The sequence below is a fragment of the Argopecten irradians genome, chromosome 3 (assembly GCF_041381155.1).
Source record: "Argopecten irradians isolate NY chromosome 3, Ai_NY, whole genome shotgun sequence".
NCBI classification, from domain to species: Eukaryota; Metazoa; Mollusca; class Bivalvia; order Pectinida; family Pectinidae; genus Argopecten; species Argopecten irradians.
Window position 1 is genome coordinate 51,503,438 of NC_091136.1, and position 23,571 is coordinate 51,527,008.

A 23,571-nucleotide genomic window follows, 5' to 3' on the forward strand; every position below is an offset into this window, starting at 1 on the left:
TTTGCAATGCTTTTCTTTAGCAGCACACAGGTGACCGTCAAGGCATCTTGGGCCTCTTGTTGACATAATTTCAATCCACCCATAATAATGACCAAATTTTGATCAAATCTAAACCCAATCAGATTTAGGTTGTGAATCTTTTGTGATGGTGTGAGTGAGTCTCATTGAGAACTGGTCATGGTGCTGCATAGTTTGGAGTTTAATTGTGTTAATGTTTGGCAAGAGGATTGTGTGTGAACATTTATAATACCAGACAGGCTTCACATTATTACACTGGTTAGATTTTACTTTGACCCTACATGGCATTGTTATACAATCGGTGCAAGCTAAATCCTTTTAGAAGTATGTTAAAATGACTCAACAAATACCGCTAGGAAATGGGAAGCGCCGAAAAATAGATATTCACAGGGGAACATTCAAATGGAATAAACTGCTCTGTAACATTATGAAAATAAAAGGCAAGGAGCCATAGGCTCTAGTCTCTAGATTTTATTGAACACTCAAGTCCAAGATACCATAACCAGAGATGTAATTAGGCGAGTTTTTTCGCACAGAAATGCAGCAGAAATGCTAAAGAAGTAAAGATTACACTTTTGTCTGTTATTACTAAAGTGGTAAAATGTCATTAAAATTTATTGCACATGGAAATTATATTAGCAAAGATTGAATCAATATTTCCTCAATGCCCATTACTATGTATCAGTACAAAGATTAAAGCACCATTTCCACAATATCCTGTATCAATGGAGTTCTAATAGGTATGAAACAATTGTCAAGTAATTTATTAATTGCAGTTTTGAATGATCTGAAGCTATCATTCCACTGGTGTTAAAGCCACATTCCTAACCACTCTCCTATATTTCACAGAGAAGGAAGACTCACTAGGATGAAAACAAAAACTTATCAGGCTGTTGGTGTGTCATAGTCCCAACAGTATAACATCCGAGTGAGCTTCTGCCATAAAGTCTCCCCAACAGACTACCGACTGCCAGGATTTTTGTCATCGCCCAGTAATTGGACCAGACAATTAGACTTGTACAAGTATCTGATCTGTGAACCATGAAACCAAACATCATACGCGCTGTTCTTCAGCCATTGTCACTATGAATTATTAGATACTTAAAAGTGATCTCAAGTAATACGCCAAGGAAGAGCTTTCTATTATAGTCAGCAGACAAGGTGATAAAAAGATTCCTGTAATTATGGTCCAAAGCGGGCCTGGATTCATATAACTCTGTACATAGTGAGGATACGGCTCAGCAATACTGTAAGAAGAACTAACCATGAAATACCAGCCAGTGCCACTTCACTCGATAATGGCGCTTTAATTAAACAGCACAATTGTAATTAACTTGTACAAATATTATTGTCATAAGCCATGTAAGGTAAAGTGGCTCAGTATATTTACCTTTGTTAACGAGCTTACAACACCTGATCACAGTTGTAGGTATATACCTACAAAGTTTTAACACTTGATCATAACAAAGCGAGGAAAATTATTCCAAATTATACTGTATGACATGAGAGTAGGTGATCAGATTAAAGATCAATTGTTATTAACACTGTGAAATTACTTGAAATGATAAAGTAGTGTTAAATATTAATTGATGATATTAGCCAATGAATGTTTGTATATGTCACCAAACAACAACAAAATACTTCATGTTTACTTGATAAAATCGGAATTGTTTTTGTGTCACTTGTCAGAAACAGAGTATTAATCCACAAACAGGTTTCTACGTGATAACTTATCAAGTCCTTTTAGCATCACTTGATCTCAAATCCCAGAGTCTTTACTTGGAACTGGTTTTCCGAAGGCAAAGGTCAAGGTCACTAATATATAAAGTTGAAATTTGTTCTAAGATGATTCAATAATAGTAGTTATTTTTGGTGTGTCCTTGACATGTTTTGGACAGGAATTGCTTTACACTGTTAGTTTCATTAACTTGTAAAACAATGATTGTCAATAATGACTTAGCTCCAGTCTATATGCTTTTAATGCTGTTCTCACCTAGCAACGTACAAAATGTATCAGGCAAGTTTGTAAAGCCGTATCTTCTTGTGGACTTTTTATTGTTTGTGTTTTGCTTCTGGCAAATGATCTTGAATTTATCAGTTAAATGTTAGAAGTCACATCAGGAGGACTAATGTGGATTTGTGTCTCTGGGTCATTTTGTGGTTTTAAACAGTGTTAATGTTTCTTAATATAGGGTCTAATTAGTATACTGTTTAAATTCTCTTGAATAATCATTCATATCTTGATGATTGGTTTGAATTCGCATTTCTGGGGGTGTTGTATTATGCAGTTTGCCTGCTAAAAAGCTACCCCTACATAAGTTCTCTATTAGTTATGTTAAAACACTACTCCTACATAAGTACTCTATTAGTAATAATAAAACACCACTCCTAACTAAGTACTCTATAAGTTATGATAAAACACTACTCCTACATAAGTACTCTATTAGTTATGATAAAACACTACTCCTACATAAGTACTCTACAAGTTATGATAAAAAAACCACTCCTACCTAAGTACTCTATTAGTTATGATAAAACACTACTCCTACATAAGTACTCTATTAGTTATAATAAAACACTACTCCTTCATAAGTACTCTATTAGTTATAATAAAACACTACTCCTACATAAGTATTCTATTAGTCTTGATAAAACACTACTCCTACATAAGTACTCTATTAGTTATGATAAAACACTACTCCTACATAAGTACTCTATTAGTTATGATAAAACACTACTCCTACATAAGTACTCTATTAGTTATGATAAAACACTACTCCTACATAAGTACTCTATTAGTTATGATAAAACACTACTCCTACATAAGTACTCTATTAGTTATGATAAAACACTACTCCTACATAAGTACTCTATTAGTTATGATAAAACACTACTCCTATTCTATTAGTTATGATAAAACACTACTCCTACATAAGTACTCTATTAGTTATGATAAAACACTACTCCTATTCTATTAGTTATGATAAAACACTACTCCTACATAAGTACTCTATTAGTTATGATAAAACACTACTCCTACATAAGTACTCTATTAGTTATGATAAAACACTACTCCTACATAAGTACTCTATTAGTTATGATAAAACACTACTCCTACATAAGTACTCTATTAGTTATGATAAAACACTACTCCTACATAAGTACTCTATTAGTTATGATAAAACACTACTCCTACATAAGTACTCTATTAGTTATGATAAAACACTACTCCTACATAAGTACTCTATTAGTTATGATAAAACACTACTCCTACATAAGTACTCTATTAGTTATGATAAAACTCTACTACATAAGTACTCTATTAGTTATGATAAAACACTACTCCTACATAAGTACTCTATTAGCTATGATAAAACACTACTCCTATCTATAGTTATGATAAAACACTACTCCTACATAAGTACTCTATTAGTTATGATAAAACACTACTCCTACATAAGTACTCTATTAGTTATGATAAAACACTACTCCTACATAAGTACTCTATTAGTTATGATAAAACACTACTCCTACATAAGTACTCTATTAGTTATGATAAAACACTACTCCTACATAAGTACTCTATTAGTTATGATAAAACACTACTCCTACATAAGTACTCTATTAGTTATGATAAAAACACTACTCCTACATAAGTACTCTATTAGTTATGATAAAAACACTACTCCTACATAAGTACTCTATTAGTTATGATATAAAACACTACTCCTACATAAGTACTCTATTAGTTATGATAAAACACTACTCCTACATAAGTACTCTATTAGTTATGATAAAACACTACTCCTACATAAGTACTCTATTAGTTATGATAAAACACTACTCCTACATAAGTACTCTATTAGTTATGATAAAACACTACTCTACATAAGTACTCTATTAGTTATGATAAAACACTACTCCTACATAAGTACTCTATTAGTTATGATAAAACACTACTCCTACATAAGTACTCTATTAGTTATGATAAAACACTACTCCTACATAAGTACTCTATTAGTTATGATAAAACACTACTCCTACATAAGTACTCTATTAGTTATGATAAAACACTACTCCTACATAAGTACTCTATTAGTTATGATAAAACACTACTCCTACATAAGTACTCTATTAGTTATGATAAAACACTACTCCTACATAAGTACTCTATTAGTTATGATAAAACACTACTCCTACATAAGTACTCTATTAGTTATGATAAAACACTACTCCTACATAAGTACTCTATTAGTTATGATAAAACACTACTCCTACATAAGTACTCTATTAGTTATGATAAAATACTATAGTTCTATTAGTTATGATAAAACACTCCTACAAAACTCTATTAGTTATGATAAAACACTACTCCTACATAAGTACTCTATTAGTTATGATAAAACACTACTCCTACATAAGTACTCTATTAGTTATGATAAAACACTACTCCTACATAAGTACTCTATTAGTTATGATAAAACACTACTCCTACATAAGTACTCTATTAGTTATGATAAAACACTACTCCTACATAAGTACTCTATTAGTTATGATAAAACACTACTCCTACATAAGTACTCTATTAGTTATGATAAAACACTACTCCTACATAAGTACTCTATTAGTTATGATAAAACACTACTCCTACATAAGTACTCTATTAGTTATGATAAAACACTACTCCTACATAAGTACTCTATTAGTTATGATAAAACACTACTCCTACATAAGTACTCTATTAGTTATGATAAAACACTACTCCTACATAAGTACTCTATTAGTTATGATAAAACACTACTCCTACATAAGTACTCTATTAGTTATGATAAAACACTACTACATAAGTACTCTATTAGTTATGATAAAACACTACTACATAAGTACTCTATTAGTTATGATAAAACACTACTCCTACATAAGTACTCTATTAGTTATGATAAAACACTACTCCTACATAAGTACTCTATTAGTTATGATAAAACACTACTCCTACATAAGTACTCTATTAGTTATGATAAAACACTACTCCTACATAAGTACTCTATTAGTTATGATAAAACACTACTCCTACATAAGTACTCTATTAGTTATGATAAAACACTACTCCTACATAAGTACTCTATTAGTTATGATAAAACACTACCCCTACATAAGTACTCTATTAGTTATGATAAAACACTACCCCTACATAAGTACTCTATTAGTTATGATAAAACTCTAAATCAACAGCAGCTAATGATTACTATATCCATCAACAGCCTCTATTGATTGTCGTTAATTATTCATCTCTCCCGAGAAAAGGGCATAATTCTTAGATGAAGCTGCGTGTTGTGTTATAATGGATCGGAGAATCTGTTAACTATCTATCATATCACTTATAGTGACTACTTTAATGTCATGTTGTACCCATGTTACAACCACTTTTGTATCCTGTGTGCATTTTTAAAGAATTTTCATTAACTGTCTCACAGCGGAATTGTATATTGGATAATTTTAGGTGGGGATTGGATGTTAATTCAAATAGACATGATTTATAGATTCAAGTTTAAGTGGAATTCCACTGAGTTATCCAAATGTAAAATAGTGAAAATCTCTCCTTATTTTCCCCTGTAGCAGGTGGTAGCTATAGATATATATGCATACATACAATCCAGAGGTTTAGGGATAATGGTAGAGACTTCAATAGTTCAGACCAGTTTATTTTTCGGACCTTTGCGTTTTATCAACATAAAGCATCATTGAAGCCGACCTTTTAATTTTAATTCCATTGTGTTCAGATGTTTCCTTGCTATCTGTCATGGAAATAGAGACAAACGGCCCGATAGCCCATTATGAAATAGTATATGGTATACATAACAGCAAATGTCTTGTTTGTTGTTAATTAGTCTAAGATGTTATGCACTAAACACAATGATAAGTTAGGTGGTCAGGCTAGTCTGACCATCATTAATTTTCGTTCTTTTTTTGCTTTGGGAGATATAGATATATGCCCGAGAGATGTGCTGATGATATAGCTGTATCTGTAGTAGTCACTGCCTGTAATATACCACCAACTGTCTGTACGTCTAGACTCCCATCACTAACTCTTACACTAGCCTGCCGCAAAAGATTAATGATTTTTTTCATTCCCAATATGGATATTTTATTGGAAAATTACCCATTCCTTCATTGAGTTGGACATCAAAAAGATAATGATGATGCTAGTATATGTGTTTTCTGGACATGGCCAAGCCTCCAGCCCTCTCTCTCCAATCACCCGAGAGTGATACCATTCCAATAACATGCTAATGCCTGTACTCCATTATTATGAATTAGTAATGAATAAGATGACCACGCCAGAAAAACTTCTGATTACAGATCACAGTCACCGATTTGTTGTCGTGAAAGTTAAATGACTGTGTGCTGGTTACCATGGCGAAGGACTTGATAAGGACACTTGGACAGACAGGGTCGGAAGCCAACAGTGACCTTCATTAGTCCGAGGGCTATGCTTTTATTGACAGACTCCTGACTTATTTTTGTCCCAAGGGAAACGAAAACAATGGGAAAAAAAGGCAGTGTGTTGGATAGTTGTGGAAATTGTCTAATGAAGACTGTAATTGTGTAATAAAGACTGATTCAATGGCTACCCTCGCTGTCGAAAAGCTCGTATCTGATCTATGTTTGGGCCCAAATTACTCACACTGCCCGCTTCCAAGCCTTCCCAGTCTAAAACACTCGATCCATCAGTGTTATTTCAGGCCACATTTGCACTTCAGTTATCTAAGCTTGCATCCGTATATATACAGTGATAGTATTTTTGGTTTCCTAATGCATTACAAATGATAACAAATGTTGACTATTTATAAGGAGTGGGTACAGTCCTGTACTGTGATTGGTTGATTTAGGTTGAATGATTCTAAATATGTACTGTACAATTTTCTCGCCTTCCCATCCCTGAAATCACTCCTAAATGATCAAACTATTTATATAACCAAGGGTATTGATTATCTGATAAACACTATGAAAAAATATATAAAACATGTTAATGAATGAGGTGTTTGATGTATCTGCTATATTTCATTGAGAAAATAAAAAGTTCTATTGAAAAATTTCCTTATTTCCATTTTATGTACAATTTAACTTTTTTTTTTTCATTATTGTATCATTAAACTTTTCTTGTGCAATGAGTGCTCATGGTGTGAAATTTTGCATTTAATTAGAATCAATTAACTTATTTTGGTGAAAAATATCTATTGTTTTTCCCCTCTTTGTTCTTCAAGTTTTTGACTACTACATAAATTGTCTTTTTCTTCAGCAACCCATCAGTTCCTATGACTTCCGTTCTGTGATCACGTTTGGAGGCTGGAAGGACGACTTTATGTTGGTAGTCACTCAGCTGATAGAGTCGGCGCCGCACCATTACGAACACCGTACAGAAAAACTCTTATTCTCCATGCCAAAACATAAGGTAGGTCTATAGACAAATCTTTTGTTGTGTCACTGAAACACTCTCATTACGACGTCCGATGGATAGCTGCCATTTCAACGTCCGATGGATAGCTGCCATTTGGACGTCCGATGGATAGCTGCAGAGGTACCAATAAACTGTGTGACATGGAATGTTAGGTGGGAAGGAACTTTTCTTATTTTTGTGGTCGCTGTTGAACTCCATAAAAATACAACAAAATTGGGTTGTAAGGCCAAATATGGAATACTCTTAGAATGCTCCAAACAACTAAACAAAGTTTCCATGATAAGTGAAGGTTATACTAGTGAGTGTACATCAGCTTCACTTACACACATCTTAATTAGCATGTCCTAGCCTGTACCTGTGTCATTTAGAACATTTGGTTTCTCCTACCTGATCACAAATAGCCACACTTTAAATATTTACTCTGGCAGCCTATTTTGTTGTTGATAGAAGTGTACTCTCATGAATAATAAATGTCATTTTAAGTAGCCATGTGTAAATCATTATTTATTTTGAAAGTTAATTAAAATGCAGTGTTAAAGATATAGATGTCAGCACACATGGTTTTTTTTACCATATAGAGCATTTCCTGGACTATATATAACTATTATGCTATTTTAATATTTCATGTTTTGTCAACTAAGAGTAATTACTGACATTACCACACATTTATAATCATTAAGTTTAATTAAATCGGCTATGAAATGTGATTCAATCAAAATGAAATATTTGTGAAGTGAGGAGTGATGAATAAAGTATCAGCACAATAAGAAACATTGATGTGTATCTACACAGGACCTCACACACTTCACACAGACGGTCTATAATTGTAACAGACTATCCCAATCACATAGACGGTCTATAATTGTAACAGACTATCCCAATCACATAGACGGTCTATAATTGTAACAGACTATCCCAATCACATAGACGGTCTATAATTATAACAGACTATCCCAATCACATAGACGGTCTATAATTGTAACAGACTATCCCAATCACATAGACGGTCTATAATTGTAACAGACTATCCCAATCACATAGACGGTCTATAATTGTAACAGACTATCCCAATCACATAGACGGTCTATAATTATAACAGACTATCCCAATCACATAGACGGTCTATAATTGTAACAGACTATCCCAATCACATAGACGGTCTATAATTGTAACAGACTATCCCAATCACATAGACGGTCTATAATTGTAACAGACTATCCCAATCACATAGACGGTCTATAATTGTAACAGACTATCCCAATCACACAGACGGTCTATAATTGTAACAGACTATCCCAATCACATAGACGGTCTATAATTGTAACAGACTATCCCAATCACACAGACGGTCTATAATTGTAACAGACTATCCCAATCACACAGACGGTCTATAATTGTAACAGATACAATCCCATATTAAAGACTATCCAATCACAAGACGGTCTATAATTGTAACAGACTATCCCAATCACATAGACGGTCTATAATTGTAACAGACTATCCCAATCACATAGACGGTCTATAATTGTAACAGACTATCCCAATCACATAGACGTCTATAATTGTAACAGACTATCCCAATCACATAGACGGTCTATAATTGTAACAGACTATCCCAATCACACAGACGGTCTATAATTGTAACAGACTATCCCAATCACATAGACGGTCTATAATTGTAACAGACTACCAATCACATGAGCTATAATTTAACAGACTATCCAATCACAAGACGGTCTATAATTGTAACAGACTATCCCAATCACAAGACGTCTATATTGTAACAACTATCCCAATCACATAGACGGTCTATAATTGTAACAGACTATCCCAATCACATAGACGGTCTATATTGTAACAGACTATCCCAATCACATAGACGGTCTATAATTGTAACAGACTATCCCAATCACATAGACGGTCTATAATTGTAACAGACTATCCCAATCACATAGACGTCTATAATTGTAACAGACTATCCCAATCACACAGACGGTCTATAATTGTAACAGACTATCCCAATCACACAGACGGTCTATAATTGTAACAGACTATCCCAATCACATAGACGGTCTATAATTGTAACAGACTATCCCAATCACATAGACGGTCTATAATTGTAACAGACTATCCCAATCACATAGACGGTCTATAATTGTAACAGACTATCCCAATCACATAGACGGTCTATAATTGTAACAGACTATCCCAATCACATAGACGGTCTATAATTGTAACAGACTATCCCAATCACATAGACGGTCTATAATTGTAACAGACTATCCCAATCACACAGACGGTCTATAATTGTAACAGACTATCCCAATCACACAGACGGTCTATAATTGTAACAGACTATCCCAATCACACAGACGGTCTATAATTGTAACAGACTATCCCAATACACACACAAACATATCATCTACTATCTGGCCTTTATAACACTTCTGTTCATATGTGACAAATTCAGTACTATTCCATGAAATCCCTGGCATGGCATCTTGAACCAAAAAGTCATTAAAGTCAGGATTTTGGTGGTTAGAAAAGTACAAAACTAATGTATTTTTATCTGAATTACATGATTACGATGATATACTCCAATTCCAATGACAGCATGTTGACTAGTGTGTAATTAGTACCCTGCCAGTGTAACTAGAGAGGATTATACTGCAGCCTGTCAATTGTCTATCTGTCTTTCATTCTCTCTGTCCGTCTATCTATCTGTCTGTCTGTCTTTCATTCTCTCTGTCCGTCTATCTATCTGTCTGTCATTCTCTCTGTCCGTCTATCTATCTGTCTGTCATTCTCTCTGTCCGTCTATCTATCTGTCCGGATGTTCAAGTTTCCAGACGATAATTTGTGAATGTCAATTAATGGATTTTTTTAAACTTTACACTGGTTGCTGATGACGTAACGCAACTTTAAAATGAATTTGGGGTCAACTTCAAAGAGGTCACTGTGACTGAAAATAGATTGTGTAGGCAACTAAGAGAATGGATGAATGAATTTGTTAAAATTTCATACAAACAAAAAATTGATCCACAAAAAAATTAGAAATGGTGTTAACTCCATTAATTCTTTTAGTCAAATCACAAAATTTGGATTAAATGAAATGAAATATATTCCTATATTCTTTATCCATTATCGGCAAAACAATTCTAGGAATTATGCTTCTTTAAACAAAATTGACTGATGACCACAAGTCGTACAATACTTGGTAAATAGTTGATTCAGAATCGTACCAAGTGAAATGTCTTCCATGTCCTTCATGCTTACAACCTGTTTGTCCTAAACCTACCAAAATAACATCTTTGTTTACTCCTAAACATACCAAAATAACATCTTTGTTTGTCCTAAACCTACCAAAATAACATCTTTGTTTGTCCTAAACCTACCAAAATAACATCTTTGTTTGTCCTAAACCTACCAAAATAACATCTTTGTTTGTCCTAAACCTACCAAAATAACATCTTTGTTTGTCCTAAACCTACCAAAATAACATCTTTGCTTGTCCTAAACCTACCAAAGTAACATCTTTGTTTACTCCTAAACCTACCAAAGTAACATCTTTGTTTGTCCTAAACCTACCAAAGTAACATCTTTGTTTGTCCTAAACCTACCAAAATAACATCTTTGTTTGTCCTAAACCTACCAAAGTAACATCTTTGTTTGTCCTAAACCTACCAAAATAACATCTTTGTTTACTCTTAAACCTACCAAAATAACATCTTTGTTTGTCCTAAACCTACCAAAGTAACATCTTTGTTTGTCCTAAACCTACCAAAATCACATCTTTGTTTGTCCTAAACCTACCAAAGTAACATCTTTGTTTGTCCTAAACCTACCAAAATAACATCTTTGTTTACTCTTAAACCTACCAAAATAACATCTTTGTTTGTCCTAAACCTACCAAAGTAACATCTTTGTTTGTCCTAAACCTACCAAAATAACATCTTTGTTTACTCTTAAACCTACCAAAATAACATCTTTGTTTGTCCTAAACCTACCAAAGTAACATCTTTGTTTGTCCTAAACCTACCAAAATAACATCTTTGTTTGTCCTAAACCTACCAAAGTAACATCTTTGTTTGTCCTAAACCTACCAAAGTAATATCTTTGTTTACTCCTAGACCTACCAAAATAACATCTTTGTTTGTCCTAAACATACCAAAGTAACATCTTTGTTTGTCCTAAACATACCAAAGTAACATCTTTGTTTGTCCTAAACCTACCAAAGTAACATCTTTGTTTGTCCTAAACCTACCAAAGTAACATCTTTGTTTACTCCTAAACCTACCAAAATAACATCTTTGTTTGTCCTAAACCTACCAAAGTAACATCTTTGTTTGTCCTAAACCTACCAAAGTAACATCTTTGTTTGTCCTAAACCTACCAAAGTAACATCTTTGTTTGTCCTAAACCTACCAAAGTAACATCTTTGTTTGTCCTAAACCTACCAAAGTAACATCTTTGTTTGTCCTAAACCTACCAAAGTAACACTCAATACATCTTTGTTTGTCCTAAACCTACCAAAGTAACATCTTTGTTTGTCCTAAACCTAACCAAAGTAACATCTTTGTTTGTCCTAAACCTACCAAAGTAACATCTTTGTTTGTCCTAAACCTACCAAAAGTAACATCTTTGTTTGTCCTAAACCTACCAAAGTAACATCTTTGTTTGTCCTAAACCTACCAAAGTAACATCTTTGTTTGTCCTAAACCTACCAAAGTAACATCTTTGTTTGCCTAAACCTACCAAAGTAACATCTTTGTTTGTCCTAAACCTACCAAAAGTAACATCTTTGTTTGTCCTAAACCTACCTAACCCTAAACCTACCAAAGTAACATCTTTGTTTGTCCTAAACCTACCAAAGTAACATCTTTGTTTGTCCTAAACCTACCAAAGTAACATCTTTGTTTGTCCTAAACCTACCAAAGTAACATCTTTGTTTACTCCTAAACCTACCAAAATAACATCTTTGTTTGTCCTAAACCTACCAAAGTAACATCTTTGTTTGTCCTAAACCTACCAAAGTAACATCTTTGTTTGTCCTAAACCTACCAAAGTAACATCTTTGTTTGTCCTAAACCTACCAAAGTAACATCTTTGTTTGTCCTAAACCTACCAAAGTAACATCTTTGTTTGTCCTCCTAAAACCTACCAAAGTAACATCTTTGTTTGTCCTAAACCTACCAAAGTAACATCTTTGTTTGTCCTAAACCTACCAAAGTAACATCTTTGTTTGTCCTAAACCTACCAAAGTAACATCTTTGTTTGTCCTAAACCTACCAAAGTAACATCTTTGTTTGTCCTAAACCTACCAAAGTAACATCTTTGTTTGTCCTAAACCTACCAAAGTAACATCTTTGTTTGTCCTAAACCTACCAAAGTAACATCTTTGTTTGTCCTAAACCTACCAAAGTAACATCTTTGTTTGTCCTAAACCTACCAAAGTAACATCTTTGTTTGTCCTAAACCTACCAAAGTAACATCTTTGTTTGTCCTAAACCTACCAAAGTAACATCTTTGTTTGTCCTAAACCTACCAAAGTAACATCTTTGTTTGTCCTAAACCTACCAAAGTAACATCTTTGTTTGTCCTAAACCTACCAAAGTAACATCTTTGTTTGTCCTAAACCTACAACCAAAGTAACATCTTTGTTTGTCCTAAACCTACCAAAGTAACATCTTTGTTTGTCCTAAACCTACCAAAGTAACATCTTTGTTTGTCCTAAACCTACCAAAATAACATCTTTGTTTGTCCTAAACCTACCAAATAACATCTTTGTTTGTCCTAAACCTACCAAAAAAACATCTTTGTTTGTCCTAAACCTACCAAAATAACATCTTTGTTTGTCCTAAACCTACCAAAATAACATCTTTGTTACTCCTAAACATACCAAAATAACATCTTTGTTTACTCCTAAACATACCAAAATAACATCTTTGTTTACTCCTAAACATACCAAAATAACATCTTTGTTTACTCTGATAACATACCAAAATAACATCTTTGTTTACTCTGATAACATACCAAAATAACATCTTTGTTTACTCTGATGAAGGAGCATGCTATGATCACCTTGAGTATTGAAAATATACACAACATGTTATCATTTTGAAATAATTTAGTTATGAATTTCTAAAAAAAATATTTCTTTTATAATTTAACAATTAGTCTGTGAATAGTGTGTGAATTGTCTGTCATCTTTGTCCATCACAGATTTTATTACAGACATTTTACTGCTAAGATTTCCAGTGAGGATATACCCAAGATATTATCTATATAATGTGAAGCATTGGAAACACTCCATTAAATTTCTCTCTGCTGTAATTCACTATATACAAATGTACATCTCCCACTAAATGTCATCACATTGGTTTTCTAAAGGAACCAAAACTTAATGCTGTGGTCCATAAAGGGCTCATTATTTAAGAATCAGCATTTTTCTGATGACATCACATGTAGTTTTCTGACCATAACACATTACAATTAAATCTCAGTATTTTTTCATAACACATATTAGACATGTGATCTTATACAAATATGTTTGGTGTACATAGTAATACTAGGTGTTATATGTGGTGATCATCATTACAGGTAATTAAGGATATACACATTTTTGTGTTTGACAGGTGCTGGAGGCGACCCTCCTTGTGGCCAGTTATATCAACGTCCGTGTCCAGCATCCGTCTCAGGACAGCAGTGCAGACCTATGACCATAACAATATTGTCCACTTTCACCATTATTTGCTGATTTTTGTTATAAACCTGATCATCTAAAACATTTTTCTGTCTGGTAGTCCTGACATTTGACCAGGAAACATATTAAAAACAATCGCCACCTGGGGAAAATAACTTAGATTTACAGCTCTTCAATATGTTTTAAGTCATCGCATGTGGAACTCGACTTTCTTGGGGGTTATCCTTTTTGACTTTAAAAGAACTGCTGAAGGTTTTGTTGATGATGCATATGATGGCATATCCCACCATAGACACGCCACCAATATTCAAATTCTGGTGTCTGTTAAGACAGGAAGAAACATGGCAGCGAGTTATCCTGTGACAAGTGTTACCTTCAGCTCTGTGTCTTCCCTGCCAAAGTGCTGCCCAACACGAACACTTGCCACCGGAATTCAAATCTAGTTGCTGTTTGTGAAACAAAGGGGCAGGCCCAGGGAACTGAAAAATTATCAATACACATGCTAACAGCAGGCTACCGAAACAATCGATGAATGTGAAATATTTCTCTGCTAAACCGTACACCATCGTAATGGCCTCCTTACACAAAGTCGAAGGTCCAACCCCCTTGGAAAGGCTGACTAGATGTTAAAAGAGTTCAATTGAATGTTACGGCAAACACAAAGTCACATGTGAAAATCCTTAATTTAAAGAAGACAAAAAAGTGACAGAATGTTTGTTGAAATTAATCAAGTCTTTCCATTCCATTCGTCACTGTGACACATAAACTTGCTCGTGATTCCTTTCTGTGCGAGATTTTTATGTTGCTAAGTTTTATAGGAGCTCTACACTGAGCCATCTGTCCTGTAAAATCTACAGAATCACAATTTGAATTTGTTATGTTTAATTTGATATTCATTTTTTGTCCCTTCCAAATCATGAGGGTGATGTAGTAATGCTTAGCGCCCTTGTGAAAACAATGCATGGAACGCTTCTCACATTAGTTCTTTCCCTGTGTAGAAATGATACGAGATTTATTTATTTTGCATAATAGTAATCTTTTAATATATATGTGTACTGAAAGGTTGTATTTATCTTCTGTTTTTGCTTCGTTTAATGTATTTTTGTTTTTTTTCCTTTGATCATTATTGTCAAATCTGCATAATAATTCATATATACACTAAGTGTTTTAAAGATGTTTTTTTTTTAAATTATGTAAGTATTTTTAATGCAATATTTAGTAGGAAGTTTAATGCGATATATTTAGACCAGATTACATGTATCATACACTATTGCAACTGCTGTCAAAAGTATCAATGAATCAATGATATAGCATTTCCTGAAAAAATTAAACCTACATGTTTTAAAGCATAGTCTGACGGCATGTCTGGAACAGCATGCAGCTCCATTTCAATTTGCGACATATCCTTTCTGTATATCTGAGGTAGACACAGTCACAAGTCTGTTTTAGTTGCAGGCTATAGTTGTGTCACTGGAGCAACAAAAAATCAAACATGGAATTTCTTATTTTGATATGGAATGTTTATTTCGGAGACTTAAGGGCAGTAGATGTAACTGGCATCTCTGTATTTATGATAGGTTTAGTGTGTTGACTGGGTGATAGAACAGATAAGATGTGTCAGACACGTCTGGCCCAACTTCTACAAATTACAGTCAATCATGTTAAAAGCCACCATCATATCGTACTGTCAATCTTTTTCACAACCTATAAATCTGCAAGCAATCCTAACTTTAATATGGAAATTCTGAACCTCTGATAAGAATATATATATCCAATTAAAATTAAGATTTCCAGATCTCATTCTATTCCGGAGACAAAAACCATTAAACACTTTGATGCTCTTTAGTTGAAGTGTAATTGGCTTCTCTCTTTTTTGTAGAAAAAAGGGTCTCGTCTTTTTATGTTCATTCAAAGATGTTTCCATTACTAACAAGATGGATCTGAAGATTAATGGTTTGAAAGACTTAATATCCTTCCAGAGTCAGGCAAATAAAAAAAACTAACCAGTCTGAATAAAGATTCTAAATAAAACACTTACAAGCAGAACCTATTACACTTGTATGAGACCTGTATCACGGTTTGGGGATGGCTGAGTGTAGAGTCGGTCCATCCAATTACACGAGCTGTACAGTTTGAAAGTTAATTTGGCATACAGCAATTTGTGGGATGAAGGTGAGTGCCCATTGGTATAGAACAAATATGATCTTTTTTCATGAGGTTAGTGTAATGATGGTGTTTTTCATCTTGAAATTATTTATAAAAGATACAGGGTTGTTACGTAAAGCTCTTTAACTAGATAGGAAGGAGTTATGGGGTATCAGGATTGGAAAATGGAATTCAGCTCTCTTTGTGCGTCTTATGATTTTAATTGAAAAGCTTCTTTAATGTTTATTTATTGTAAAGTTTGTTTACAGGGGCCTGACGAAGCTCGGCTAGACCGTCTGAGGTAAAAGTTTGAGTCACAGCCTTAATTTTGTGGTGGCTCATTTTGTTTCTCCTCATCTCATCTAAGGATAACATTGGTCACAGGGGCCTTGTAGTAAAGTAGTAAATTAGTTATTAGATATATCCAGACTTACAGCACTTAACTAATAACAGAATACCATAAACAACAAACACCTATTTTGTGTTCATTTCTCTTCTTCATCATTCTTGTGTTAAAACGTCGATGTTTTTATATGTACTGTGTTCACAGCTATGAGATTTTGATTGTTGATATTAAAATATGATGTAGATTTTCTGTAACGTGAATCATCATGGGTAGGAGAGAATACAAAAAGAAGAAAATTACAAATTTTGTCAAAGCCAGGAAGTACAGGCAGTCGGTGTGCATACAGATCCACTACAAATACAGTGCACATGTGGAACTCATAATTGTACACGGACTGACAGCCTCATACAGATCTGTATCACTCACATGTTTGAACGTTTTCCACAATAACTGCCTCCCTTGCCTTGATTTCATTAGGTTGAACCTTCATTGAAATCACACTTGCCTTCTCTCCATGATGCTGTGGGCTGGAATCACTTCTTCATCGTTAATTCCTTCTCAGGGGGATGGGGCAGGCTTAGCGTGTTATGAAACCTCATTAGCTAAGGTTTTCAAATGAAATTGCATCTAAATTGTAATGAATATTATTAAAAAAAATTCTATGTCTGATAACACTCTTATAAATATCTAATAGGAAATAGAATTAATTTATAAAGTTATTCTGGTAAATCATGAAAATGAAATTGTTTCAAAATTTCATTTCAGTTATAAAGTTAGTCAAGCAAAATGAAATTTTCCTGCGGGATGGCTGAATTTTCTCTGCGGTGACAGGAGGGATATGAGACTCTATCAGGTGTTAGAGGAGATTAGGGTCACCAGCCTCTCTTACCAGACTGTTATCATACAAATCTCATTAGCTGGCGACTAATGGAACAGTAATAATATGTCCACACCAATACAATACACTTATAATCAATGTCCCCATGCCCTAACATCCCCTACCCTATTGATACCAATGTTTCTATTGGAGTACAGCAAAATTAGCCAGCTTTTGCTATTTGGTTCCATATTGTATTTTATTCAAAGATTTTTTTTATTCTTCTTTCTATTAGGACCATCTACTTTATTGAACATATTTTCACACAGACCCCATGCAGTTTCTCTCAGATTAGTAATAGAAAGGTGGGTTTTTTTTCACTGTTTATGACTATTCTCTTTCACACCTGATAGTTCCTCTCTGGTTGCCTTGTGACAATATAGCACCAGGTGTATACACATATAGATTACATGTAGGACAATGCCTGGAGGTTTCAAATGTTTGAACTTTGATTTCATTGGTTACTTAGTTTCCTGATACATTTTACATGAATTACAAAAATTGAAGTGACAATTTGCGTCAGAAGCTGTCAGTGTAGTGTATTAACTACACAACTCTCTACATGTCACCTCTTTAATGTGATATGTCAGTACAGAGTCCTCATCACAATTCAATATTGGTCTAGCATACAGTGGGAACCGACACTGCCAATGTCTGCCATGTTCACTTGGTACCATGTCTTGGACCTTGGTCCACTGGGAATATGATTTGATAAGATTTAAAAGGTTTTTCTGAGGGCCTAGAAAGTTAATTAAGAATATATCTGGATAACTATTGATCAAAAAACATTATTGGAAAGGTTTTGAATTACCTTCCTTATCTATGAGGTTTAATCTTGAGACATCTTACAAAATGATAAACGGTATTGTTAGCTCCTGTGTGAGATTAATGGTCTTTTTTGGTCGGGATTATCAGGTTACAGAAATATACTTCTTGGGTATCACAGTTACTATTGTTACATTTGCCAAAGAGATATTAAAAAACGATTGTCTGTGTATCTCGCTGTTTGATGTTTCCCTGAAGGACGTGTGCTGTATTTGTTGAAATGTTTTGAAGCTAGCTGGAATCTGGTGTGATGACTTCTTCACTCGGAGGACTTGCATGTCGCAGCTGACATCAAGTTAAAGGACAGACCAATTATTTATGATATCTTATTCCGTTTCTTCCCTAAAACACATCCATGTATATTAAATGTTGGCCATAAAGAGTGGAGGGTCCTTGTAGACTTCAGTCCTGTCTCACTGCATGTGTACGTGTTTACAAGGAGCGGCTTGGTGTAGTCGCTCCCATTTGTCAGCATCGATCAGCCACCGAATTCAATAACGGGTGTTACTCCATGTGGATATTGTCTGTTGTGATAGTGTCCAGGGGTCGAAATGACTTGTCAGATACTGATCATCTCATACTAAACCTAATCAGCTCTCACAGTTTAATTCTACATTTCTTTTACTGGAAATCAATAGTTACTCCATTTTTTTCTTTTAATTCCTCTGTTTAAAGATCATGAAATTTTTTTAAAATAATTTTTTGGTTTTTGAAGATGAGAAACAGGTTGTGTAATTGTTATCAGGAAATCTGTGAGTTTAATTAATGTTCTTCCTGGAGAGAAGTTTTTGATCCATTTAATTTTTCATTTTTTTTTTTTATTTTATATTTTTCTCTATTTTCTTTCCTTTTATTCATTTTTTTAAGTCCATTGTTAAGTTAGCCATTGTAATGAATTGTTGATGATGATTTCCTAACAGTTTTGTGTAGATTTGTTACAAAGCTATGCGAGTGTCCACTCTCCAGTGGCGCCATACAGTGCCGATTCACGAAACAGTGAGACTGATCATCTGTGCCTGAGGACATATTGAACCAAAGCCGAGCTGTTAACAGAGACAGACATTCTGTGAAAACCTGAGAATTATCAATGTAAGTCAGCAAAATATGACAAAAAAGTGACGCCAATTCTTAGAGACGTTTAGGTAACTCATTATAAGGTGCAACAATTTGTGTTGTTGTTAGGTACTTTAGATAGAGATATGCTACAATACGCTGAGACTCCCCACTGACGGAGAGAATTCCATTAATTATTTCTTTGATTTAAAACAAAAAACAAATCCTCCGTTATCCTTGGTGCTATGCTATAGCCATGCAGATATCGGAATTTGAATCATTCTCACTGCAATTCGTTTTCCCTGCGGATCTATTTCTCCCAATAGAAATGGGAAATAAAGAGACCGTACAACTCCAGACAAAGCACAATGATTGAGTAAAACGTCTCTAGGCTGGTACTGAGAATTCACTCACTACAATTACAAAGTCTAACCAATTCCTCATTGGTAGTCTGTACGTCACTGGAGACACGAGTGCTTATTTTCAGGTAGACAATATTTTGGTGACGTATTTATGTTCCTTTCTTGTCTCAGAGAATTTGGCATAATACGTACTTGTAACATATTTTACACAACATTATTAAACTGTAGATTTTGTAAAGTTGTAAAATCTTAGGGTAATTTTCATTTAAGATATACAAGCAATAAAAAAAATCAACCCGACACAACAATAGCAAAACATTTTCCTGATGCTGATCAGAAACTATTAAGTTACCGACTCAAAATAATATTACATTTAATTTTCTTCTAATAAATTAATTCTAAATGATACCTTGCAGAATGTCTGCTTTTAGGAACTGAGATATGATTATAATCATCATAAGTAGCCATTAAGTCCATTAACCTTTTACAATATTAGAATCCTAACCAGGTAGGCAAACTTCAATTGACAGTCATCCCTGGAATTCAAATATGTAAAATCTTAAACATTTCATTACCACAATTGTCAAGTTCAGCTCTGCAATCTTATCAATATTATTCCTGTTTTATGTAAGTTGTATTTTTTCTTTAGATAATAGAAACCACAACAGGTAGAGAGTACAGGAATGTGAATATTAGTAATGGATAACTATGTGTTCTTATTCTGACACATACAATCTATACATCTGCCTTTTTACCTATAAGGTTTTTCTGGGGTGGTGTTGTATGAATTTTGACATGTATTAACATACCTTCGTGAAATATTGGTGAAGTGGTAGATCAAATCCTTCATCTTTAATTATTTTAAGTGTTTCCTTTGGTTGACATATCTTGGAATTTTTTATGTCAAAAGTTGAATAATTTTCAAAGCAAGAATGATAGAATATCTAGTCACTTTAATATGGTGCTCAATCATTATAACAGTGGATCATTGTATGTCTTAGATTGATAGCCTTTTTTTCAATTTGAATTAATTTTGTTAATTTTAAGGCTTTTTCCTGTATTTGAACTGCACAGGAGATTGTCATTGACAGAGTTACTGTTTATACAAAGTTATATTTATTTTATACAATATTAATTTAAAGGTTAATTCGGACACAAAATGGGAACCAGTGAATTACGTCAGTTCTCATACATATTTTATTTGTCTTCTTTGCTTATTGCTATTGTGTGTCTTTTGTTACATTACCCCATGTTACTGCTTTATTTGAACACTTTTTTTATGTGAATACACGATATGCATTATATTTTGACATTCTTTACAATATGCTGTTGGATACAAGGACATTTTAACTGACCAATCGTGACTATACATGATATGCATTATATTTTGACATTCTTTATAATATGCTGTTGGATACAAGGACATTTTTACTGACCAACAAAAAAACAGTGATTGAGATTGTTTGTGATATAAGCAATCTTACTTGATTATTGGTGTATAAAAATTCACATTGGTCGTGCAGTATCAACAGATCTTATTAGCCTGAACTTTGTCACTTTGACCTTGACATTAACATTGACCTTGATCATTTTTACCTTGACTGTGACCAGCTTGACCTTGACATTAATCAGTTTGACCTTGACATTGATTAGTTTGACCATATCATCATTGACTATACTGTCATGAAAACCTCTCCGTTTCAAACCTTTTTGATCCATGAAGGATTATGTGACCTTTCCTTCCTGCACATCTTGTCTGATTCACTGTGTATTGAATATGGATGGGCTCATAGTTTTGTCATTATATGAATTATGCAAATGTAATGAAAACGGTTTCCTTCACCACAACTATGTTGCCATTTAAAGATGGTTTGATTTAAAACTAATATTCTACAGCAATAAGATTTAGATCTAAGGATTTGTCACTTTTTTCATTCAAAAGATATTATAATGTTGATTTTTAGATCAAGGTGACGGCAATGTTGTTAGTATCTGTCAGATATCCTGTTATTGAAGTGATTGTTACTTCAATGACAGAGCTATCAGAAGCCTCCACTGTTGCTGTATAGTATTGATATTAAACTCCAGGGTTACCTCTGGTTCCCTAGCTTATTACACTCTCAGCTTTACATGGAAAGCAATTGTAGTTACATATTAATTCATACTCTACAATGAAAAGGAATGTCATGCCTCTATAAATCTCATTATTGTGTGTATAATCCTTGTAAGGAGTAAAGTGAGATGATGTAGATAGCGACACTGTGTAGAACAAGAATATTATTGTCTACAGATCTTCAACCTTAATGTCGTTATACAAAGCCTTAATTAACACATCATTTCTGTTTGAATTCGCTTTGATGTTTTATAATTTAATGACATTGTATGCTTGTTGTGCTTGTTAAGGAAAACAGCACACATCTGATTTTGTTGTCTGACATGTATTGTTATGATTATGGGTCCTAAGGGATAACAGCATATATATATATACATGTACTGTTAAATAAGGGGACACAACCCTGTTAAGTAAGGGGACACAACCTTTTAAGTAAGGGGACACAACCCTGTTAAGTAAGGGGACACAACCTTTTAAGTAAGGGGACACAACCCTGTTAAGTAAGAGGACACAACCCTGTTAAGTAAGGGGACACAACCTTTTAAGTAAGGGGACACAACCCTGTTAAGTAAGGGGACACAACCCTGTTAAGTAAGAGGACACAACCCTGTTAAGTAAGGGGACACAACCTTTTAAGTAAGGGGACACAACCCTGTTAAGTAAGAGGACACAACCCTGTTAAGTAAGGGGACACAACCCTGTTAAGTAAGAGGACACAACCCTGTTAAGTAAGGGGACACAACCTGTTAAGTAAGGGGACACAACCCTGTTAAGTAAGAGGACACAACCCTGTTAAGTAAGAGGACACAACCTGTTAAGTAAGGGGACACAACCTGTTAAAGTAAGGGGACACAACCCTGTTAAGTAAGAGGACACAACCCTGTTAAGTAAGAGGACACAACCCTGTTAAGTAAGGGGACACAACCTGTTAAGTAAGGGGACACAACCCTGTTAAGTAAGAGGACACAACCCTGTTAAGTAAGGGGACACAACCCTGTTAAGTAAGAGGACACAACCCTGTTAAGTAAGAGGACACAACCCTGTTAAGTAAGAGGACACAACCCTGTTAAGTAAGAGGACACAACCCTGTTAAGTAAGAGGACACAACCCTGTTAAGTAAGGGGACACAACCTGTTAAGTAAGGGGACACAACCTGTTAAAGTAAGGGGACACAACCCTGTTAAGTAAGAGGACACAACCCTGTTAAGTAAGGGGACACAACCTGTTAAAGTAAGGGGACACAACCCTGTTAAGTAAGGGGACACAACCCATCTTAGTTGGATGATTGTACCATGCATATAGTTACCAGTTATAAAACAATGTTTCTGTTGATTTTAAAAAGAAAGGAAAAAAGTTTTGTGATCAAGAAAACAAATAAAAAATGGATACATACATTGTATGTTTAGTTATTTTTTGTACTCTTTCTTTCCACATGTGTGAGAGGTGATTACTGCTGTAAGTCCCGGACATGTCTTCATCTGAACGATGACGTAACATAGACAATGACAAGGCTATATTACCCATTACCCAGGAGATTAGTGATGGGCACCATGGAGTGAGCGATCCATGTGTGTCTTGTGGTGTCTTAATTATGTAATTCATTTCCCACCAATCTGAGGATCACTACATGGCACTTGTGTCAAACCCATTGAGAGATGAATTTGTTGCAG

The 23,571-nt window shown here is 34.2% G+C and overlaps 1 protein-coding gene across 7 annotated transcripts in view; it reads left to right on the top strand.

The window, feature by feature from the left end:
• The window catches only part of LOC138318978 (pleckstrin homology domain-containing family H member 1-like), a 177,249-nt gene extending 153,954 nt beyond the window's left edge, over window positions 1–23,295 (top strand). For 6 of the 7 annotated variants that reach the window (XM_069261837.1, XM_069261834.1, XM_069261836.1 and 3 more), the window contains 2 exons: window positions 7,319–7,471; window positions 14,113–23,295. In XM_069261837.1, coding sequence (XP_069117938.1) covers window positions 7,319–7,471; window positions 14,113–14,196 — 237 coding nt within the window. In that variant the 3' untranslated portion in view covers window positions 14,197–23,295. Of the gene's footprint in view, window positions 1–867; window positions 1,493–7,318; window positions 7,472–14,112 lie in introns of those variants that run through there. The other variant, XM_069261841.1, reaches the window with a different exon arrangement.
• The last annotated feature ends 276 nt before the right edge of the window (window positions 23,296–23,571 follow it).